The 20,454-nt window shown below is 61.3% G+C and overlaps 1 protein-coding gene across 3 annotated transcripts in view; it reads right to left on the bottom strand.

Annotated features, from left to right (window-relative positions):
* The window catches only part of SARDH (sarcosine dehydrogenase), a 61,434-nt gene that overhangs the window by 22,434 nt on the left and 18,546 nt on the right, over positions 1 to 20,454 (bottom strand). For all 3 annotated transcript variants that reach the window (XM_004757003.3, XM_004757001.3, XM_004757002.3), the window contains exons 10-16: positions 20,219 to 20,305; positions 19,897 to 19,987; positions 16,791 to 16,932; positions 13,590 to 13,673; positions 11,349 to 11,462; positions 5,414 to 5,552; positions 3,843 to 3,956 (exon numbers count right to left, since the gene is read on the bottom strand). In XM_004757003.3, coding sequence (XP_004757060.1) covers positions 3,843 to 3,956; positions 5,414 to 5,552; positions 11,349 to 11,462; positions 13,590 to 13,673; positions 16,791 to 16,932; positions 19,897 to 19,987; positions 20,219 to 20,305 — 771 coding nt within the window. The remainder of the gene's footprint in view (positions 1 to 3,842; positions 3,957 to 5,413; positions 5,553 to 11,348; positions 11,463 to 13,589; positions 13,674 to 16,790; positions 16,933 to 19,896; positions 19,988 to 20,218; positions 20,306 to 20,454) is intronic.

The following is a 20,454-nucleotide window of genomic DNA, read 5'->3' on the forward strand; positions in this document are numbered from 1 at the left end:
TGGGAGGCACCCCCCACCATAGGGCCTCACTAGCCCGAGCCAAGGAGGGTGCCGCTGGTGGCCCCAGGCTGGAGATGAGGGGCGCAGCCTCTTGCCCTCTCTGGGAGCACATGCTGGCATCCGGTGCTCGCATGCGAGGTTGCTGGGGCTGCACTGGGGACCACCAACGGAAGCTTGGATCTGGGACCCTCCCCCTCCAAGCCCACAGGGGCAGGAGCAGAAGCAGGGGCTGCGGTCCCCCCTGCCCCCTCCCGCCCCGTCCAGGTGGGCCCTGGGACACCGCTGACCTTGGAGCTCCAGGTACCACGTGCTCTTCTGCTCCCCTAACCCGCTGCCCTCCAGATCCAACTCAGAGGCCTTCGCCTCCAGGAAGCCCTCCCTGAATACCAGAGCTGCAGTACTTCTTGGCAAAGGGCCGGGCTCCAGGTCACCCGCAGCCCTGTTGTCTCCTTCCTCCCCACGTCCCAAAGCCGCCTCCGAGCCTCTTCTCTCTGCGCCCATGGCTGTGGCTCTGCCCAGCCTGCAGCATCTCTGGCCTGGAGGGCTGCATCTGTCCCCTCCTGGCCCCAGCCCCCGATGCTACACCCCCACCCTCACTCCCACGCCCCTTAGGATGGTCCTAAAGCCTGTCAGAGCCTGCCCGGTGACCCCTTGGTTCTGATACGCTTGGCTCCACTCTTAGGCCAGGACCTGTCCTCATCCAGGTCCCCTGCTCACTAGGGCCTCACAGGACCTCAGCCACTCATCTTCTCAGGCTCCGCTCCAACATCCCCCAGCTCCAGGAGGCCCATGTACCCCACCCAACCCTGCACCACCGCCCCCTCCCCACAGTGGCCTGCCCGGGGACCAGCGTCTGTCCCCAACCCACAATCTCCCTCCAGCCAGGACAATACCCAAAAGATGCACGCACCTTTGCGTCCTTTGGACCACAGGGCTGGGCAGAAAGGGCTGCTCCTCACATCCCTGCCACCTACCCTTCTGGGGACACTTCGCAGGGACACTACCCCACCCCCAGGAGGATCTTGTCTTGGGAAACACACAGGTCTTGGCACCAGACAAAACTGGCCCAGGGGCGGTTTTGTGACTCGCTGGCTCCAATTCTTACTTGTCTGAGCCTGCTTTCTCATCTGCAAGATGGGCAGAGCCGCACGGGCCCCCATAGGACTGTTGAGAGCATCCAAGGATAAAAAAAATCTACTGGTTAGGTTTGATTGTGGTTCCTCTTTTCTCTTAAAACTGATGAGCACAGAGGGAGACAGAAGCCAAAAAGACAAATCAGCCCCCAAGGGCCCTCCCCAACCCGTCCCTGGGCTGGGGACTCTTAAAGGACATTGGGATTCTGACAATGTCCTCTGCCCCAGCCCCGACATACCCTGTGACTCTCTGAAGCCACCCGAGGCCCCTCCCGGAAGGATGTGAGTTACTAGGGCCACCGGTGCCAGAGATGTGGCCGTAGGTGGACCTGGCATTTCCTGGGCACTGTCCCTCACCAAAGACCCGAAGCGCTGGTCCTGAGGCCACAGTCAGCACAGCTCAGGCCCTGCCCTCAAGCGGGCACAGCCAAGAGGGCAGTCAGCCAGCACAGAGTCCGGGGGCGCGGGCCCCAGCCGGGGAGCCAGGGGCTACAGACTTTATTTTCTATTTTTTGGTATTGTTGCCAAGCCTCCTGCGAGCACATGTTCCGTCTGTGACGGGAAAGATCAGGCGAGCTCACGTTTGGGATTGACAGCCGCTTTGTACACAACCTTGATGGGATGCAAATCACCACATCCCCTTGACTTAACAGTGATCTGATGTAACAGCTATAATTACCCGCCCCCCCCCATCTAAAACATGCATATTCATGGCAGGAACGGTACAGTTTTTAAGGCTGAAAATAAAACAAAGTCTGCACGCCACCCGTTTGCTCGTGTTTGGCCGTGTCCCCGGGCCCGTCAGCACGATGCAGAGCCTCCCGGGATGTGACGCAGGTGTCCTCGTGCCTCCCTTGCATGCACACTTCCACCCGACCCTCCTGCCCGCCCTCCCTGGAGAACCTGGAGGCGCTGGAGTGCAGAAGCATCAGCGCCTTCTCCCTCCCCCGCTCCAGAGCCTGCCATCCCCCAGCCCTGGCAAGGTCTGGGCCAGGAATCCCCCAGAATCACCCCAAAGGGCACATCGTGGGTGCACCCTTAGACGGTGGCTCAGTTTACAACATCCTCTCACTACAGCTCCCCGATGAGGGAACTAGCGACATCCCCGCGCCCCAGATGGTGAAATTGAGGCTTGGAGCAGAGGGACACAGTCAGGCCAGACGTCACCTCCTCTGGGAAGCCTTCCTCATCCTGGCTCCGCTCCTTCCCATAGCCTTCACACTCCTGCTCTTTGCCGTCCCAGTGTTCTAATGGTCCCCTGGCCCGTCGGCCCGTGAGGTGGTCTGTCCATACCATGAGCTCCCGGAGGCTCCAGCTGGCCTCCCTCTCCCCGGCCTCTCCCGAGGGTAACGCCTGTGTGAGCACCAGGGGAGGAAGGGGCTGAGCTCACGCAGGAAGCACACCCGCTCTCACAGGGCACACTGCATTCCTGATTTCTGCACCAGCACGGGCAGGAGGGAGGGCCCCCCACGCCCTACCTGCCCCCACCCCCCCGTAAGAGCGCTCACCCAGGCCCACAGCCTCCAGCTGGCCAGTGCTACCCGGGGACATGCTGTATCCAGCAGCCACCCCAGAGGCCCAGGAGTCCCACCCGCCCTCAGCACCCCGAAGGACTCCATGGCTAGCGGCAAACTTGTCCCACCGCCCCTGCTCCCCACCAGAAACACAAACTCCATGCAGGCCAGAACATTCCTGGCTGGGTTCGTGGCTATGCTCTTGGTGCCTGGCTTGCGGTGAGTGCTCAGGAGCTAGCACTGAACTCCAGCACCTGCCCCACGCAAGCTCGCCTGCTCCTCACTCTGCCTCCCTCTCCCAGTGCCCAGGCTGGAGCGTGCTTGCACACGCTGGGGACCTGACTGAGTCCCACGGAGAATGACCTGCCTTTGTCGGCCACACAGAGACAGGCCTGGAGCCGAGGGGCTGCTGGCTTCTCTGAATGGGCCGAGCACTTCTAGCCTCCCAACCCTTGCCCTGGATGGCACAGTCACCCACACGGAAACTGCACAGTTGACGCCTTTCTCTGCTGCAAATCCAAATTCACCGAGGTGGCAACGGGGCTCCCGCCTGGAGGAGGGGCGCCCCACTCTCTGCGAACCTCAGCAGTCTCTCTTGTTCCCTGGCAGAGACCATCACGGGACTGGAGATGAGACGGCTCCAGCGGGAAGCAGGGGGTAAGGGCAGGGAAGCAGGTCTGGCTCAGGGCCACAGTCAGGGCTGCAGACAGGGAAGACAGGCACTGAGCTAACTGTCCCTGGGAGCATGCAAGCAAATGTGAAGGGACTGCAGAGGGCCACCCAGTAACAGCTTGAGGACTGAACTGCCTATCTTCCAAGGACCTGCCCCAGCCTGAGTCGGGATTCAGCACAGATGAAAGTCGACCCCGCACAGAGGCTAGAGACAGAAAGGTGCTAACATCTCTAGGTCAGCCTCCCCCCCCCCCCCGGCTCACTCTGTTCCGGGCAGACGCGCTGAGCACCCCCACGGCGTGGCTGCTCTGAAACACGGCGGTCTGGACAGGTTCAAAGACAGAACCACGGAGCCCTAGAGCTCAGCGTCGCTGCCGGAACAAAGCCGACGTTCAGCCCGAACCCAGACCTCTCGTCTCCCGAGCCGCACCCGCTGCGCCACAGGGAACTGCAGCCCTCCCCGTGCGCCCACCAGCAGCAGCCACGAACCCCAGCACGGCTCCGCCGGCGGGACACCGCTCACCTTCAAACGCAGGGGCCAGGGCGGAGGCCTGGGAGCTGGGGGCCAGGCGGCTGACGGTCAGGTCGCTCTCGGTGCCGCCCCTGTGGTTCAGCATGCAGGTGTACACCGTGGAGCCTGGGGGGCGGGAGGAAGACCCAGGGTGTGCGAGCCGCTCAGCCGGGCAGCCTCTCGGCACACCGAGTCTACATGACTGCGTGACAGGAGGCCCTCAGAAGGCCTCTCCGTGCGGTGACGCCGCCACAACCCAGCGGGCCAGAGAGGGAAGGGCAGGTCCCCCAGTGCTGCCATGCCCTGAGGAGGAAGGGTCCGGAGTGGAGGTTCTTTCTTCTCGAAATGCCTTGAGCCGGGACCTGGACCCTCCCCAGCCCACCCACCAACCATGCTGGAAGGTTCTCGGAGCAGGGGTGCTGTCTCAGTCACTCCGGGGTGCCCAGCTGGCTGAGCTGAGGCTCCCACTGTGTTTTGAATAAGTGACTAGACGGACGGATGAATGAGGAGGGGGGAAGGGAAAGTGGCCGGAGGGCGCTGGGCGGGACTTGGGGGCAGACAGCAGGGATCAGCAGGGGCTTTAGAGGCGGAAGCAGGGGGCGCATGTGTACGTGGATAGGGGGCTTGGTTGGCTGGGGAAACGGTGTCATGGGCTGAATTGTGTCTCCCCAAAATGATATGTGGATGTCCCAACCCCGAGTACCCGTGAATGGGACCTTATTTGGAAACAGGGCTTTGCAGATGTAATCGCATTAAGATGGTCTTTAAGGTGGGCCCTGATTCATATGGTGGCGTCTTTATAGGAGGAAGACACAGTGAGATGCCTGTGTGACATCGAGGCGGAGACCGCAGGGACACACCCACAGCCAAGGAACCCCAAGGACCATCGGCCCCACCAGGAGCTGGAGAGGCTGCTGACGGTCCTACCCATGGTCTCAGAGCAAGCACAGCCTTGCTGCCACCTTGATCGTGACCTGCTAGCCTCCGGATTGTAAGACAACATGGTTTGCTTATTTAGAGCCACCAGTTGGGGTATTTCGTTATAGCAGCCCCAGGACACTAATACAGAGGGCATGGGTTGAGTTTTCAGGTGGATAGACACGTGCGTGGAGTGTAGGTAACAGGAAAGGACATGAAGATGCCAAGTATTACAGGAAAACATGGTTCCTTCTTTACTTGACACTCAAATTTTTCTGAGCATCCTGTATTTTCATTTCACTCTGGAAACCCTGTCTGGGGAGAGCATTCCTATGGGGGTGACAGGCTTAGGAGACATTTCCTGCAGGCCTGCTGCCTCGTATCCTTTCTGGAACAAAGTGAAGACGAAGGGGGGAGGGGGGAGGGGGAGGAGGGGCAGAAGGGGGGAGGGAGGAGGTGCTGGGGGCCTGAGGCCTGGGACTTGGCAACGAGGGCAGAGGGGTCCAGATGCAGGGGTGTGGGGCCAGCCTCAGGGGCAGAGCCATGAGCTAGAGGAGCCCAGAGGGGACAGGTTCATCCAGCCAGCATAGGTGCCCAGAGCTCTGTCCGTGGAGCTCTTCCTGGCACTGGAGTGGGAAAGGAGCATGGTCCTTTGGAGGTCATACCCGGGGGTCGGTTGACATCAGCAGAGAACAGCCAGTCAGCAGCCTTCCTTGCATCCAAGCCCACCAGGTAGAACTTCCCGAAGTAGGACATGTTGAACACAGCAGCAGCCCCTCTGCAGGCCAGACACTCCTTCTTGATCTGTAAAGTTCCACGGAGGAGGGATGCTGTGAGAGCTCTGAGATGTGCCTCCTCTGGGGGGTATGGGCTCTTCGCAGGGGATTGCAGCCCTCTGCTGCGCACCTGCTCTTAGGGCCCCCCTTGCCCCTCCCAGCTGGAGCACACCATGACCATTCTTCTCAAGCACAGGGAACGCTCTGCAGGGTGGCTCATACGCCATCAAAAAGGCAGTACGTTCAAAAGGATTAAGATCACAAACAGCATGTTCTTGGAACACAATGGAATTTCATTAGGAGTCAATAGTAGGAGGAAAATTGGAGAGATCACATATAAGTGACATTAACCCACACACTCCTGAATAACCAAAGGATCGAAGCAAACATTCCCGAGGAGTTGGAAAATACGTTGGGAAGGATGCCAGTGGAAATGCAGCACATAGAACGGGAGGGAATGAAGTCAGGGCCGTGCTCACAGAGACCTCACAGCTGCAAATGCCTCCATGGAAAAGCAATCCTCAAATGGATGTCTCGGCTTCCCTCTTGGAGACACTGGAAAAAGAAGAGTGAAGGAAAGATGGACGGAAAGGAAAGAAGCAGGCTGAAGGGCAAACAATAAAGACTAGAATGGAATTAAGTGAAAAAAGGGAATAGGAAAGTTGAGAAAATCAGCAAAAGCAAAGTTGGTTCTTTGGAAGGATCAGCAAAATTGACAGACCTTCAGTTAGACTCACAAAGAAAACAAGAGCAAGGACTCAAAGTACTAAATCAGGAATGAACGAGGGGACATCACTACCCACCCTACAGCAATAAAAAGATTATAAGGGAATACCACACGGACCTGTCCGAAACATGTGAGACAGGAAATGGACAGATTCCTAGAAAGACGCAAGTAATGAACGCCGAAGAAGAAATGGAAAATCTGAACAGATCCGTAACAAAAAGAGATTGGGTTAGTAACTTAAACTCCCTATAAAGATAATCCCTGCCCCAGATGGCTTCCTTGGTGAATTCTATCAAACATTCAAAGGAGAATTAACACCGAATAAAAAATACAAGAGTAGGAAATACTTCTTAATTTGTTCCACGAGGCCAGCATTACCCAAATGCCAAAGCTGGTCACAGATGCCCCTAAGAAAAGGAAGCCAATATCCCTCATGAAAACGCCCTCAAGCAAATACTACTGAACCAACTCCAACAACATGTAAAAAGGAACACATACCACATTGAAGAGGGATTTCTCCCGGGAATGGGATGTCGGTTGGTCGTCCCCAGATGAAATGATGAAAGGGAACACAAAACAGAAACTATATGATCATCCCTATAAATGCTTAAAAAAAGTATTTGATAGAATCCAACACCTTTCATCATAGAAATAGTCAATAACCCAGGAATAGGAAGGAACTTCCTCAGCCTGATTAAAAGCATGCACAAAAATTCTACAGCCGACATTATACTATAACAGGAAAGGACTGAAAGTGTCCCTCCTAAGATCAGAAACAAGACAGCTGTTTGCTCCGCTACTTCCACTCAGCATCATACTGGAGTTTCTAGTCAGTACAGCAATGAGGCAAGAAAAAGGAACAGAAGGCATCGAGCTTGGAAAAGAAGGAGCAAGACGATCTCTTGAAGGTGGCGTGATCCTGCATACAGAAAATCCTAGGAACCCACAAAACAACTATTAAAACTAACAAAACAGTTCAAAACAAACAAACAAACAAACAAAACTAACAAAATAGTTCAACAGAATGGCAGGACACAAGGTCAGTGTACAACAGACAAATACAAACTCTTGCTTTGTTCTTCATTTCACTAACAATCAAAAATGAAATTAAGAGAATGATTCCACTTACACCATCAAAAAGGACTCGTAGAGACTCGCAAATAAATTTAACAAAATAAGGGCAAAACTTACACTCTAAAAACTTGACAATATTTTTGAAAGAAACTAAGAAGCCCTAAATGAACTTTACAAAGTCAAGACTGGACTAGGGCTAAGACGGCAATGCTCTCCACCGATCCAGATTCCACACGATCCCCACTACCGCCGCAGCCGGTTGCCGGGCAGAAACGGACAAACTGATCCGAAAATGCATACGGCAACGCAAGGGACCCAGAATACTTAAAACAATCTTGAGAAAGACAGGACTCGTGCTTCACGATTCAAGACTCGTTACAATACCGCCATCCAGATGGAGGGCATTAACACAGGACGCGCATCCCAGTCACTGGGATGGGACCGACGGTCCGGAAACAAGCCCTCACGGTTATGGTCCACTGATTTCCCACAGGGACGCCAAGGCCACGGCCGGGGGAAGCAGGGATCTTCAACACGCAGCGCCGACACAGCTGGACGGCTGCACGCAAGAAAGGAAGTCGGACCCTTCCTCGCAGCATACACAGACCTTAGTCACAGTGGGTCACGACGTAAGAATCAGAGCTAAACCCATGAACTTCTTAGGAGAAAATACGTGGGTCCATCTTCGTGGCCTTGGAAAGGGCGTTAGGAAATGCCCTTCGGAAGCAGAAGCACAAGCGGAAAAAGGAACATCCCGTCTGCGGGACTTGGCCAGAACTGAGACCTTCTGTGTGCTGCCAACACCACCACCAAGGAAGGGAAGAGAACCCACAGCGCGGGAGAGGATTCGTGCCCGGCATAAGTCTGCAGAGAGGCTGTACCTGAATGTAACGAGAACTCTTCTGACTCAGTAAAAAGACCAACAACCTCATATAAAATGAGCACAGTGTCTGCATAGACACCTCTCCAAAGCAGACGGAGGAATGGCCAGTGAGCACATGGGAAGAAGCTCCGCGTCATCCGTCGGTAGGAAATGCGACTCAGAACCCCGATGAGAGACTCTCCACTTCACACCCACCAGGACGGCTAGGGTCAAAGAGAGTCGTAAGCGGTGGCGAGGCGGTGGAGAAGTCAGAACCCTCCGCCCCGCGGATGGGAACGAAACAGCGTAGCTGCTTTGGAAAACGGTTGGCAGGTCCTCAACACGTTAAGCGGCGAGTTCCCCCATGACTCAGCAATTGCCGGCATCCACCAACCCTGCTAGCGTGTACCCACGAGAAATGAACACCAAGGTGCACGCGGACACCCGTCCATGCACGACCCAAGCGGCACTGTTTGCAGCAGCCGAAATGCGGACACAGCTCGAGTGTCCGGCCATACACCGTAGCATGTCCATGGGATGGAAGAGTCCCAGTGCACAGAGCAAAGATGCCCGGATACACCCAAAAACGTGGATGGACCTGGAACATTCCGTGCTGGGTGAGAGAAGCTAGACACGAAAGACTGTGCCCTAAAATGTCCCAGCGAGGTGAATCTGTAGGGACAGAAGGAGCTTAGTGGCTGCCTGTGGCTGGGCATGCGGTGGGGAGAGTGTAGGGGGCAGGGGTGCTGGCTAGCGGGCCAGGTTTGTTCTGCAGGTAGACAAAAGGGCTCTAACACCTGCTTGTGGGGACGGCTGCTCTGTCCCGCGAGGCCACTAATAAGCACGGGATTGTACACCTGAAACGGACGGGTTGTACGGTACGGGATTCTATCTCGATAAAGCCGTTTTGTTTTGTTTTGTTTTAAAAAAAGAGCCTGACTTGGGGCGTCTGGGTGGCTCAGTGGGTTAAAGCCCCTGTCTTCGGCTCAGGTCGTGATCTCAGGGTCCTGGGATCGAGCCCCACAATCGGGCTCTCTGCTCCGCGGGGAGCCTGCTTCCTCCTCTCTCTCTGTCTGCCTCTCTGCCTCCTTGTGATCTCTGTCTGTCAAATAAATAAATAAAATCTTTAAAAAAAAAAAAAAAAAAAAGAAAGAAAGAAAAGAGAAGAGCCCAATAGCCCTGCTGGCGGTCTGCAGGTGCCCCTGCTGGCGGTCCGCAGGTGCCCCAGACAAGGAGGTCCTCCTTGTGATCCTCGTGTTTTTCTCCTTGGTCTTCCGTCACCAAGCCCCTGGTTCTTTGCTCTGAACACGTCACCTAGCTGGCAAGCACAGGCGCCAACCAGATTCTGACGGCAGAAGATAAAACTTGGGCAGCAAAGTTGCCCCCGACCGAGCACTCACTGTGCGTCAGGGACCCGCGACCCTCCCACCCCGCAGTCCATCCACCAACCCGGATGAGGAAACTGCCGCAAGCCTCCTCGCGCTAAGTGCCCTCCGAAAGCCCGGGAGGGGGCGAGGTCGGCGGGGGCCTCCGCAGCTGGAAGGCCGCAGATGTGCCCCGGGCCAGGTCCGTCTAGCGCTGCGCGTCTGGTCCGGCTCCGGGTCCGGGGGTACCGTGTGGGTGGATCGGACTGAGTGGGGAGGACATTACACCGGGGAAACCGGCCAAGGCCCCGTCAGGCTTCCCCGGGAGAGCTGGGTCCGCACCTGGTCTCGGCGCCGCTCCGGAGCCCCCACGCCTCCAGCCTCCGCAGACACCCCTCCCCTCTGGGTCGCTCCCACGCCCGTCAGGTCAGGCGCTGCAGGAGCCTCGCTGATGCTGCGGGGCTGCAGAGCAAACCCAGACCAGACTCGGGGCTGAGTCTCGTCTCCCCGGGCTGGGGCGGTGCCAGCGCCCAGAACAAGTGTGTGTTTCATGCTTTGGGACTGTTCAGGCGCATCTGCGGGGGCTGCATGAAGCCACCCAGCCAAGTTGGCATCCCCTCCGGGCTCCCACGTCCCCGAGGGCCAGACGTCCTGCCGGCCCTGGGCGGCGCGGGTGCTGAAGCGCCAGACGGGAGCCCCCCGCGCCCCGAGAGGCAGCGCCGGGATTCTGGGAGCTTCCAGAGGCACGTGCCTTCGGCTTCCACTTCCCAGGCCCCTCCCCTGAGCCGTCACCAGGAGAACGAGCTTGGGGGAGGCCACGGGACCACCTGCAGGCTTTGTGAGGCTCAGTGCAAAATGGAACTGCGGACCGCGGTTCCAAAAGTTTGCACAGTTTTGAGATGGCGACGGCAGAGCGTTAATCGGGGGGCAGGGCCCCACTGAGCTGGGCCCCAGGTGACCTCGTAGGCCGCACACCCAGGAAGCTGGCTGGCCGCCTTCCCTCTGGGGCTGCCTCCCGGGCCACCCTGGGCCGGCACCTGCCAGGGGAGCCCTCGGCTCCATGCCCACATCAGGGGGCGGCCAAGGCCGTGCTCCTGCCCTGGAGCAGCCACCAGGACAAGAGCTGGGCCCTGTTCTACTGGGTGACCCCTTTACCAAACGGCTGGGCCGCTCGGCAAGGAAGCTGGCATTGTTTTCTGCAGAAACCACCCACAAAAACATCTGTGCGTGGGGCAGACGGGAGGTGGTCAGGCCCCAAGTCCTTGTCACCCCCAGAGTTGGAGTCGGGCACTCAGGCCGGGGCAATGAGCGGTCAGGTTCGCCGTCTGACCAGACTCAGCTGCCCACTTCTGCAGCCGGGGGGACTGTAAGCAGACCCCAGACCCCCTGCTTGTCCCCTGGAGGGGCCCGTCTGGTATCTGCACATCCTGGATCTACTCTGCGAGAGCGAGGGAACCCACTATGCTGGGCCCGGAGGAAGGAGCGAGTCACTCACAGGGTCTCACGCAAGCTTGCCTCAGAACAGCTCTAGGGCAGGGGGGCCTGAGGCTCAGAGAGGGGCAGCCCCTGGCCTGGGGCCACACAGCCAGCCCAGCCCCGCTGCCTGTAGCAATAATACCGTCCTCAGGTCTAACCACGGGCCGGGCCAAGCCTCGGTACAGAGCAGTGGGGCGGGGGTGGGGAGAAACACCACCAAATTCTCCTCCACACGGAGCCAGCCAAGCACAGGGTGGACAGGATGGAGCCCCCAGAGCCTCCGGCTGCACCAGGGATGGGGGTGGGGGCCTGGGCACTGACCACATCGTGGTGCGGCGGGAAGTCGAAGGTGTACTCGTCCCCGAGCAGGCGGCCGTAGGCGTGGTCTCTGTGCGCCCGGTTTCCGTAGGCCCCATAGTAGTCGTATTGCAGAACCTGGGGGACGACACACGCGTCACCGTCCTGCTCCTCCTCTCTTCCCTCTGTCCTTCCCTCCCTGTGCACGCACACGCGTACACACACACACACGTGCTCGGCTTGGCGGGCAGGGAGCTGGCTCCCACAGGCGACGGAGCGGACGATCCGGTCCAGCCTCACCGAGCCGCCTCTGCAGGGCTGTGCTGTGCGTGCGGGGCGGGGGAGGGGACAGGGCTCAGCCGTCCACGATCCCTCCCTCGGATGACGCCCTCATCGCCCTGGTGGGGGGTCTGAGAGCTGGTGTCGGCCGGGGCTGTGCGGGTTGGGGCCCGGGAGGATGGAGAGGAAGTTGGGTGGGGGCAGGGTGGGGAGAGACCAGGGCTGACCAGGAGGCAAGGGCCGGTCAGGGCCGCTGTCAGGGCTTTCAGGGCAAGACTACGGCAGCGGGATAAGGCCCCGGCACCAGCCCGTTGAGGGTGACGGAGTTGAGGGTCCAACGCATTGCTGTGGCCATCAAGACCACACCACCCTCCAAGGGCCTCAGGCTCCCAGGGATGGAGATCCTCTCTACAGATGGGAAATGGAGGCAGAGAGCTTCTAGCTTGACCTAGGTCACAAGCAAGGACCGGACAGGCCTGGCATACACCTGGAGGCAGGTGGGCCCCAGAGGCTGGGTCCTCTGCCGCCACTTGCCGTGGCCTGTCCTGCACCTGTTGGCAGCTCTGAGATGCCCACAGCCAAGAGGCCCGCCCCACCCCTGCTGCTGCTGAGGGAGCCGGTCAGCCGTCACCTGGCAGCGTGGCCAGCCCCGCCCAGCCTCCTTCCCCCAGCAAGAGCCGAGTGTGAGATTCTGCCTGCGCTGGGCCACTCGGCCGCCCTGGGGCCCCCCTCAAGCCCTGGCATCTGGGGCGGGGCCTCTGCACAGTCATCTCTCTGCCCAGCAGGTGCAGTTCCCACCAGCCCCTGAGGCCCCAGAACGGGCATTCCAGGTCGCTGTAGCCTGGCCGGGCATCCGGGATCTGGGGGACATCTTGTCACCTCGTGCCCTGGACACCTAGGATGGCTCCCAGGTGAGAAGGTGCAGAGCCCACCCATCTCCAGAGCAAGGGTCCCGGTCCCTGCTCCACTGTCTTCTACTCTCCTGGGGGACGGGGGCTTCCAGGGACAGGCCAGCTGGCACGCGGAGGGCTCTGCTGAAGGCACCCTGTCCTCGTGGCCCCAGCCTCTCAGCCTCCTGGGGACAGGCCTGTCCCCCAGCATCTTAGAGAGCCTGTCTCCTCTGTCCTCAGGTGTCTCAGGGTTTGCCTGTCCCTCCAGTGATTCAGACCTCAAGGGGAGCTCCATGCTCCTGGGCAGAGGGCAAGGGTCTCTACAGGCTGATGGGAGAAGGGGCCAGGACCGAGAAGCCTGAGAACAGTGACCTCTGGGCAGTAGCGAGCTCTGGTGTCTGCCTCGCTTGCCTCCGGATGCCCTGGGAGCGGCCTTGGGCCCTGAGTTGCTACGGAGACGGGAGGAGTTTGCGCAGGAAGGGCACTGGGAAACAGCAGAGGGAGATCTGCACAAATCTGGATCAAATACTGTCCCTCTGGCTGGGCTGGAAGCATCACCACGCCTGCTCCAGCAGACCCCAGCCCCAAGCTTCACGGGTGGGTGGCGTGGCTTCTTTTCTGACGGCCCCAGGGCCCATGGGAGGCACGGTGGGTGGGGGGGAGCCCCCAGGAGGGCACCAGAGGCCAGGAGGCTGTGAAATCCCAACTTACAAACTAGCGCGGAACGCCTAATTTGGGGCTAAGTCCTCCTACTAACATAAAACACCAGTTGCAGTTGCCAAAAATATATGAACAAAATTATGAGAAGACGCGCTAATTTCTCCTACACACGGGCGGGGGCTGCGCTGAGCATGGCCTCCTCACTGTGGCACACCAGCTTTCCCCAGGGCCCCGGGCTTTTCAGAGCCCCAGAAGGCCTGAGTGACAGCCCCGGGGCCATCAGCAGGGGAGGGACTCCGGGCGCAGCTACAGGGGCTCAGCCTTCGTGCACACAAGACTCACCCTCCCCACAGGCCCCGCCTGGGCTGGCAGCCTCGCAGGTGGGGTGGGGGACGGGCGTGGAGCGGGGCCCCCCCGGCCCAGGGGGTCTACTCACCGGAGCTGTGCCTTGGGGAGTAAACCAGCCTGGCCGCTCCCAGCCCTGTCGCTCCTGGAACACACAGCCTCGGGCGAGTAGCTCCTGGGTAGGAGTGGGGAAGAAGCACCCTTCAGGCCGGGCCAGACTACCCCCAGGCCGGGCAGCCAGTGACCCCCAGGGAGCAGAGGGCAAAGAGGTCTGGTGGTGGGACCCAGGACCCCATGCCTACCCCAGAACCCCGCCCCAGCTCCCCCTGCCCCACTCCAAGAGTCCCAGCCTATTGAGAGACCTTCTGCTAGGGACAGAATTGCACCCCCAAGTTCCTATGTTGAAGCCCTAACTCGCAGTGGGGCTGCATTTGGAGACGGGGCCGTGAGGAGGGGAGGGAGTGAGGTCATGCCGGGGGGCCCTGGTCCCAGGAAGGGAGGGTCCGGCCGTGCCACCACCCCGACAGGGCAGACGCAGCAAGACGGCAGCCCTGGGCAGCTAGGAAGACGGGCTGCACCTGGAGCCGGGCAGCAGCACCGGGCTCTGGGCTCCCAGGCTCCAGAACGGGGAGAAGGGAGGTCTACGGGGTCAGCCACCCCGTCTGCGCTGTGCTGTTCCAACAGTGGGAAGAGGCCAGCAGTCTCCCTCCTAGGTCCCCCCCCACCCCAAGAGAAGCGACAGCAGCAGCCGGTGGCAACCACCCAGCAGCGGACGTCGGTGACTGAGCACGGTGAACCCAGTGACCCTGCAGCGGCGTCCGACACACGCCGCACCGTGGGCGAGCCTCTGGCACACGGGCCGGGAAAGCAAGGTCACGTGGCGCTCGGCTTCCCTCACATGCAATGCCCACCGCAGAGACAGAAAAACCCGGGGGTGGCTGTTCTAGGCGGGGCCGGGAGCGGGGAGAGTGGGGAAGCCCTGCGTCACGGGCACGCGGTCCCCTTTCGGTGGTGGTGACGGTCGCACAGTGTCGTGAATGTCCTTATCTCCTGAATCGTGTGCTTTAACGCGGTTGAAATGGCCAATTTTATGTGTCCTTCACCGCGAGACAAAAATGTAACAGCCTAAATTGGTTTCCTGGGCCGAGCTCACACGTGCCTGCGCGCAGGGACCGCCCCCGCGGCACCGAGCCGCTCTCAGACAGCAGGACCGTGTCCAAGAATCCGGCTCCGTTCCAATGCTGTCTGCCCCAGGACGGCATCCGAGTCCCGGGGGAGGTGGGGATCCCTCACGGCTGCCCCCTACTCCGGGCTGTCACCTGTGCTCCAGACCGACCGGCCGTGGGTCAGGACCCCAACTCGGGCAGCACGGATTTGCTAAGCGGCTCACACGGCTCCGGCTCCGAGAGCTGTTTCCCCCACTGGGTCGCCCGTGCACTGCAGGAGGCGAGAGCTCGGGGACAGCCAGACGCAAGCGGGACAAGTGGGACGTCAGGGCAAGTGTAGGGGAGGGTGTGGGGCTTCCGGCTCTGCCCGAATCTCCACGGGCTCCCCAGCCCAGACGCTCTCTGTGCCCCTCCTTTGGGGTGTTTAGGAAGGCGTCATTCCATAGGCACGACTGATTGAAGCAGTGGCCGCTGGTGATTGAGTCCACCTGCCGCCCCCCTTCCTCCCCAGAGACCAGGGGTGGGACAGGAAGTTCCTGTCCCCTAATCACGGGGCTTCCAGCTGGGTTCCCTGGCAGGCAGTCTCCTTCCTTAGGTTGGGCCCAAAGCCACTATTAACGTAACAAAAGGCATCTTTTTGGCTCTTGACACTTAGGAAATTCCAAAGGTTCAGACCTTCCCACCAGACATGTTCCTTATTCTAAGTCACAGCGTAGCACGGACACAATAAAGTCCTAGAGCGGCAGATTTCTTTGAAAATCAATTTGGGCTGGGGAACTGCCACTCTCACGTTTGGAAGGGGCCTGCGTCCCCCGGCGGCCCCGCCCAACAGGCAACGGCCCCGGAGCCCCAGGCTGAGCAGCTCCAGAAGCCGGGGCTGGCAGGGGTCCCGAGGCTCTGGACCGGCCGCCTCTGCCGACTCCCGTGGGCCACCCAGACCCCGAGCAGGGAGGGAAGGGGCCGAGGTCACACTCCCAACCGGTGACACCCCAGAAATGTCCTCTTCGGACATCCAAGGGGGCAGCAGCTGAGGACACAAAAGATCCCCTGCAGTGAGTGACGGAGGCGTGTGCCTGGGGGGGGGGGGGAGCGTCCCCTCCCCAGGAGGGAAACAGGGGGGCTGGGCTCTTCTCATAAAACAACGTATGGCCAGGAGGTGTCGTGGGCAGGGCTGGCCCTGTGAGAAGGCAGAAGCGTTGCTGGGCACGGCGGGGGGCGGGGGAGGGGCGCTGGCTCCTGCGCGTGCCCTTTGGGCAAAGCTGTACACTCCTGAGCGGTCCTTATGAGGCCCCCTGCTTCCACGGCCAGCCAAGCAAGCCCTGTGTTCGCTGGGGAGGCCGTGGAGCCCTCAGGATCACGCAGGGTGAATAAAGGCCCGGGCAGCCTGGGGAGGGCCGGAGGCTGTGTGGGGTCCGAGACCGTTGCTGGTCCCCTAAGCTAAGCCAAAGGGCAGGGCAGCCTGGGAACCACTGATGTCTTTGGGCCTCTCCCCAGGAGGTGCAGGGGACACTGGGTCCCTCTGGGGTCCAGGCCCTGGAGTCCCAGATGAAGGAGGTTCCTTTACTCAGCTCCAGAGGGGAGCCGCCCCTTCCTGCCGCCCCCTTCATCCACCCATTCGGCAGACGTCCCCTGAACAGTGGTATGAGTCAGGCTCTGGGCTCAGTGCTCGGGAACCAGAGACACGACGGCACAGCTCCCCAGCCCAGGGCCACAGAGAGGCAGAGTTTGCATAGGCTGAGGGCACAGGGCAGGTGCCTGGCTTGGGGGGGGGGCTGCGAGAGTGCACAGGGCCAAGCCCCAGGAAGGGCATCCGACGATGGGTTTTATCGTACAAGTAGAAGCTGGCCAGGGAGGAAAGGCAGCCAAAACACACCCCTCCACTCCCCCCCAACCCCGAGCAGAAGCTCGTGTCCGTGGCACGCCCTCCTCCCACAGGGGACCCACTGACGCTGGCCTGCCACTCTGGGCCACCAGCAGCCAGCAAGGGCTCCGAGCACATTCTGCCAGGAAGACCCTGGGAATGACCGAGTCCCCATTGCCTCGGCAGCTGGGGCACCACACGCCCTCCGGTCACCCCAGTCCCCTGGGTGTCCTGCGGGTTACCGTGCTCGTCAGGGGGGCGGTACCTCGTGCAGGGGGTCGGTCCTCATGTTGCGTCCCGCCAGGGGCTCGTCGTGGGGGAAGACCACGGAGTAGTTCTTGGCGTAGGACTCGTGGCTGCGCTCCCGAATCCAGCGGCGGTGGTCGGCGAGCTGCGGATGGAAGCGCCTGGGGCGGAGGGAGAGGCCGTCACTGCGCGGGGGCCTGGGACGGAAGGGCTGGCCCACGACCCAGGACCCAGGACAAAGCTGGACCCTCACCCTCCACCAGAGTCCTCCCCGAGGCCTGGGCTCAGCAGGGGGTCCGGGCTCTGCTCTCCCATGGGGCGGGGGGGGGGGGGGCTCCTCATGGCGACCCCCGCCCACCACACCAGCCTCCCTCCAGCCTTCCTGAGGCCACAGCAGCTGGAGCCTCCCAGCGGCGGGTCCATCTGGTCTCCGTGGACAGCCATGGCTGCCCCAGCCGACTGCACAGCCGCCGGAGCCCCTGTGTCCTGGGCCCCAGCCCCACCCCCGCACATACTTGCTCTCAGACCCCCCGCTCAGACCCGCCACCCTGGCTGTCCCTCCCCCTACTGTCCACCTGCTGGCGTCTCATGCATCCCCCAGGCCCTAGGTCCTTGTCCGTGCTTCATCCCCAGTGATCCCTGTCCCAGCCGGTCAGGGCTAACTGACGCTTACTCTGCACATAGTTCCAGAGAGCGACATCCTGCCTGGGGCGGGGGAAAAGCTACAGACGGGAGCCTAGGACTGTGGATACGATCTCTAGGAATCCCGAGGATGCCCGGAGCTCCCTTCTGGCGCAGGACCAGGGCCCAGTGCCCTCTGCGGGAATGTCTGTGGAACCCCGTTACCCCGCAGCCCCTGGAGGGAGGGGCGGGGGAGGGAGCCACGAGCTGGGCCAAGGGTCTGGGGAGGGTTCCTGGAGGAGAAGCGGTGTGCAGGGCGTGGGTCTGGGAATCTGCAGCTGCCTTTGGAGGGGTGGAGATGGGGAGGCAGGAGGCTAGGACGTCTGGCCTCTGCTGATGGCCACTCTCGTCAGACGTCCCCCCATCACTAGGAGTGGACGTGGTTCTCCTGGGATGGGGCTGCTGGCCTTCCCAGCAGCTCTGAGGGTGTGAGTCCTGGACGAGAATGGGGACAGGCAGCTGGAGGGTCTGGGGAGAGCTGGATCTCCTTCTTCAGGCCTCGGGGCCATCAGAGGAAGCCGGACCCAGGGCAGGCCTGGGTGATCCCGACTGACAGATGTGACCCCTCTGGCAGGCGTCCCGCCGGCCAGCACCGCCAGCCCCTCCACTCTCATCTGGGCCTGTGTGCGCATGGCGGGGATGAGGGTTCAAGTTCAGCCAGAGCACGACCAGGGACCGGCAGGGGAATGACCACACCTGCGTCCACACAGACCTGGCCACAGCGTTCGTCCCATGAGCAGGCGGCCGGGGCCTCTGGCCGGGGCCAGGGTCCAGCCACCCTCCTCACTCAGAGAAGGAATGACTCCTCCTCCTCCCACTCACTGGGACCCCAAGGACTTGTGCTAAAAAAATCACAGCCTGTGCTCCAGACCCTGCCCACCGTGCATACGAGACTCAGACGCACTCTGCTGAGGGTTGGGTCACTGCTCCCGTCTCATAGATGGGAAAGCCACCTGCCTGAGCCACGAGGGTGGCTGGACTAGTTCGCTGCCCCCGCCTCTACCCACCAGGCCCGAGCTCTTAAGGTTCCCTCCCCGTGCCCTCTGCCTCCTAACCCGTGACCTCCAGGCCCCAGCCTGCGAGCCATAAGCCAGCCCACGAGACACTCCTGCCAGGGAAGGCAGCTGACCTAAGGCTGCCCGCTGACTCCAGGACTGTGCACCCCCTCCCTGCTGGGCCTCCCTCAGCCCAAGACGGGTGCAGGCAGGCCAGCCTCGTCCTGCAGCTGTGGCCACCGCAGCACCAGGAAGCTGCCCCCCCCCCAGGCCGGGGGTGAGCCCTGGCGGGTGGGTCCGTTCCAGGGCTGAAGCGCTCGCCCGCCAGGGAGGTCAGAGCCTGGCCCGGCTCCGGCTCGCGCCCCGTGTGACCTGCAGACAGACGGCCGTCCCCAGCGGCGCCTCCTCTCGCTGTTTGCAGCAGGAGGGGCCTGGGCCGGCCCATCCTCACGGCCCCTCCAACTATCGTTTCTGGAACATTCCTCTCTTGGGAAAGCGTGGACGCAGCCCCAGTCAGGCTCTGAGGCAGCCACAGTGCAGACTGCCGTGCCAGGCGCCACGGAGGGGGTGGCAGTCGGGGAATCTCAGTGTCTGTCTGTCTGTCTCTGTGCGGGCCAGATACCACCCCCCCAACGCCACAGCAGTGGGCGTAATGTCCTCATCGGGCCGGGAAGGCGCAGGGTTAGCAGAGCAGGAGCACGAGCTGAACCAGCCCCTGTGGGCCGCCCGGGTCCCCCCAGGGAGGCTGTCTGCCAGGACCAGTGACGGTGGAGCGGGCTGGACTCCCACAGGGCGTCCCTCCAAGCTGCTGCCTGCGGACCCCAGCCCTGTCCGCTGCCCCCGCCCGCGGGCCGTGGCTCGGAGTGTCTCCCCCTGCACTGCCCGTCGGCAGAGGGTGGTGCAGACCAGGCTGCCCCAGCTCTGATGCCAGCCTCCCTCCACCTGGGCTCGGGTCTGTCTGGGCTTCCTTGCAGACGAGTTTCAGAGCGATCTACCGACCCAGACGCATTTGCGGCTCCCAACACTGGCAGCACACAGTGTCATGACCCGAGGGTCGCGGAGAGGCCAGGGCGGCCTGGGGTCAGACATTCCTATCACCCAACGGCATCTCGGCTCAGGGCTGTCGGCCACCCAGCCTCCTCCTGTGGACCGACAGTAACCAGTGCAGCCTCGCTTCCTGGGCCGCATGTGGTCCCACCTGCTCCCCAGGCCTCAGTCTCCCCATCTGCAAAGTGGGATGACGCAATCCTGCTGCTGATCCTGGAGCCATCCGGAGGTCAAGCAGGACGCTGGCACAAGAAATCCCGGAAGCTATCAAGAGCCGTGGATCTGCCAACCCCAGGCCCCTGCTGGCACCTCTTCCAAGAAGCCCTCTGGATTTCAGGGAAGGCTCCTTTCTAGAGAGCCCTTGCCATGTACCCCACTCTACCGAATCCCGGGGCCACTCGCCTGATGTCGTAGCTGTACATGTCCTTCTCCGGGCGCCCATGGACGATCCAGTGGGCCAGCTCCCGCCCACAGCCGCCGCCCAGCATCATTCCTGGCAGGGGTGGAGCCAGAGGTCTGCCGAGGCCCCCCGGAGCCCAGCCCACAGCCGGCATCACCCCTCCCCTAGCCCTGGATCGCACACCTGCGGTGCTGTGCACCTGCTAATAGGACCTCGGCCCTCCCTGCCGGCCTCCTCGGCCCCACCCCCAGCCAGGATCCCCCTCCCCAACTCTGCCTGGTGGAGCTGGGGGGGGGGGGCCAAAGTGGTGGTCCTTGTACTCACCTGCACTGTTGAAACCACAGCCCAGGTAGAATCCCCTGAGTTCAGGTGCCTCCCCCATGAGGGGCTTGTGGTCCGGCGTGAAGGACTCTGGAAGGAAGGGGGCGTGATGCTGCCTCCGGGCCATGTGCCTCCGGGCCAGGGTCTCCCGAGGGGGCAGTGGCCGGTGAGGTCTGCTGGTGCCTCTTCATCCAGTCCTCCCCCACCTCACGACTCAGCTCAATGCCACTTCCTCCAGG

This window comes from Mustela putorius, unplaced genomic scaffold (assembly GCF_011764305.1).
Source record: "Mustela putorius furo isolate JIRA1106 unplaced genomic scaffold, ASM1176430v1.1 tig00000596_pilon_pilon_pilon, whole genome shotgun sequence".
NCBI lineage: Eukaryota > Metazoa > Chordata > Mammalia > Carnivora > Mustelidae > Mustela > Mustela putorius.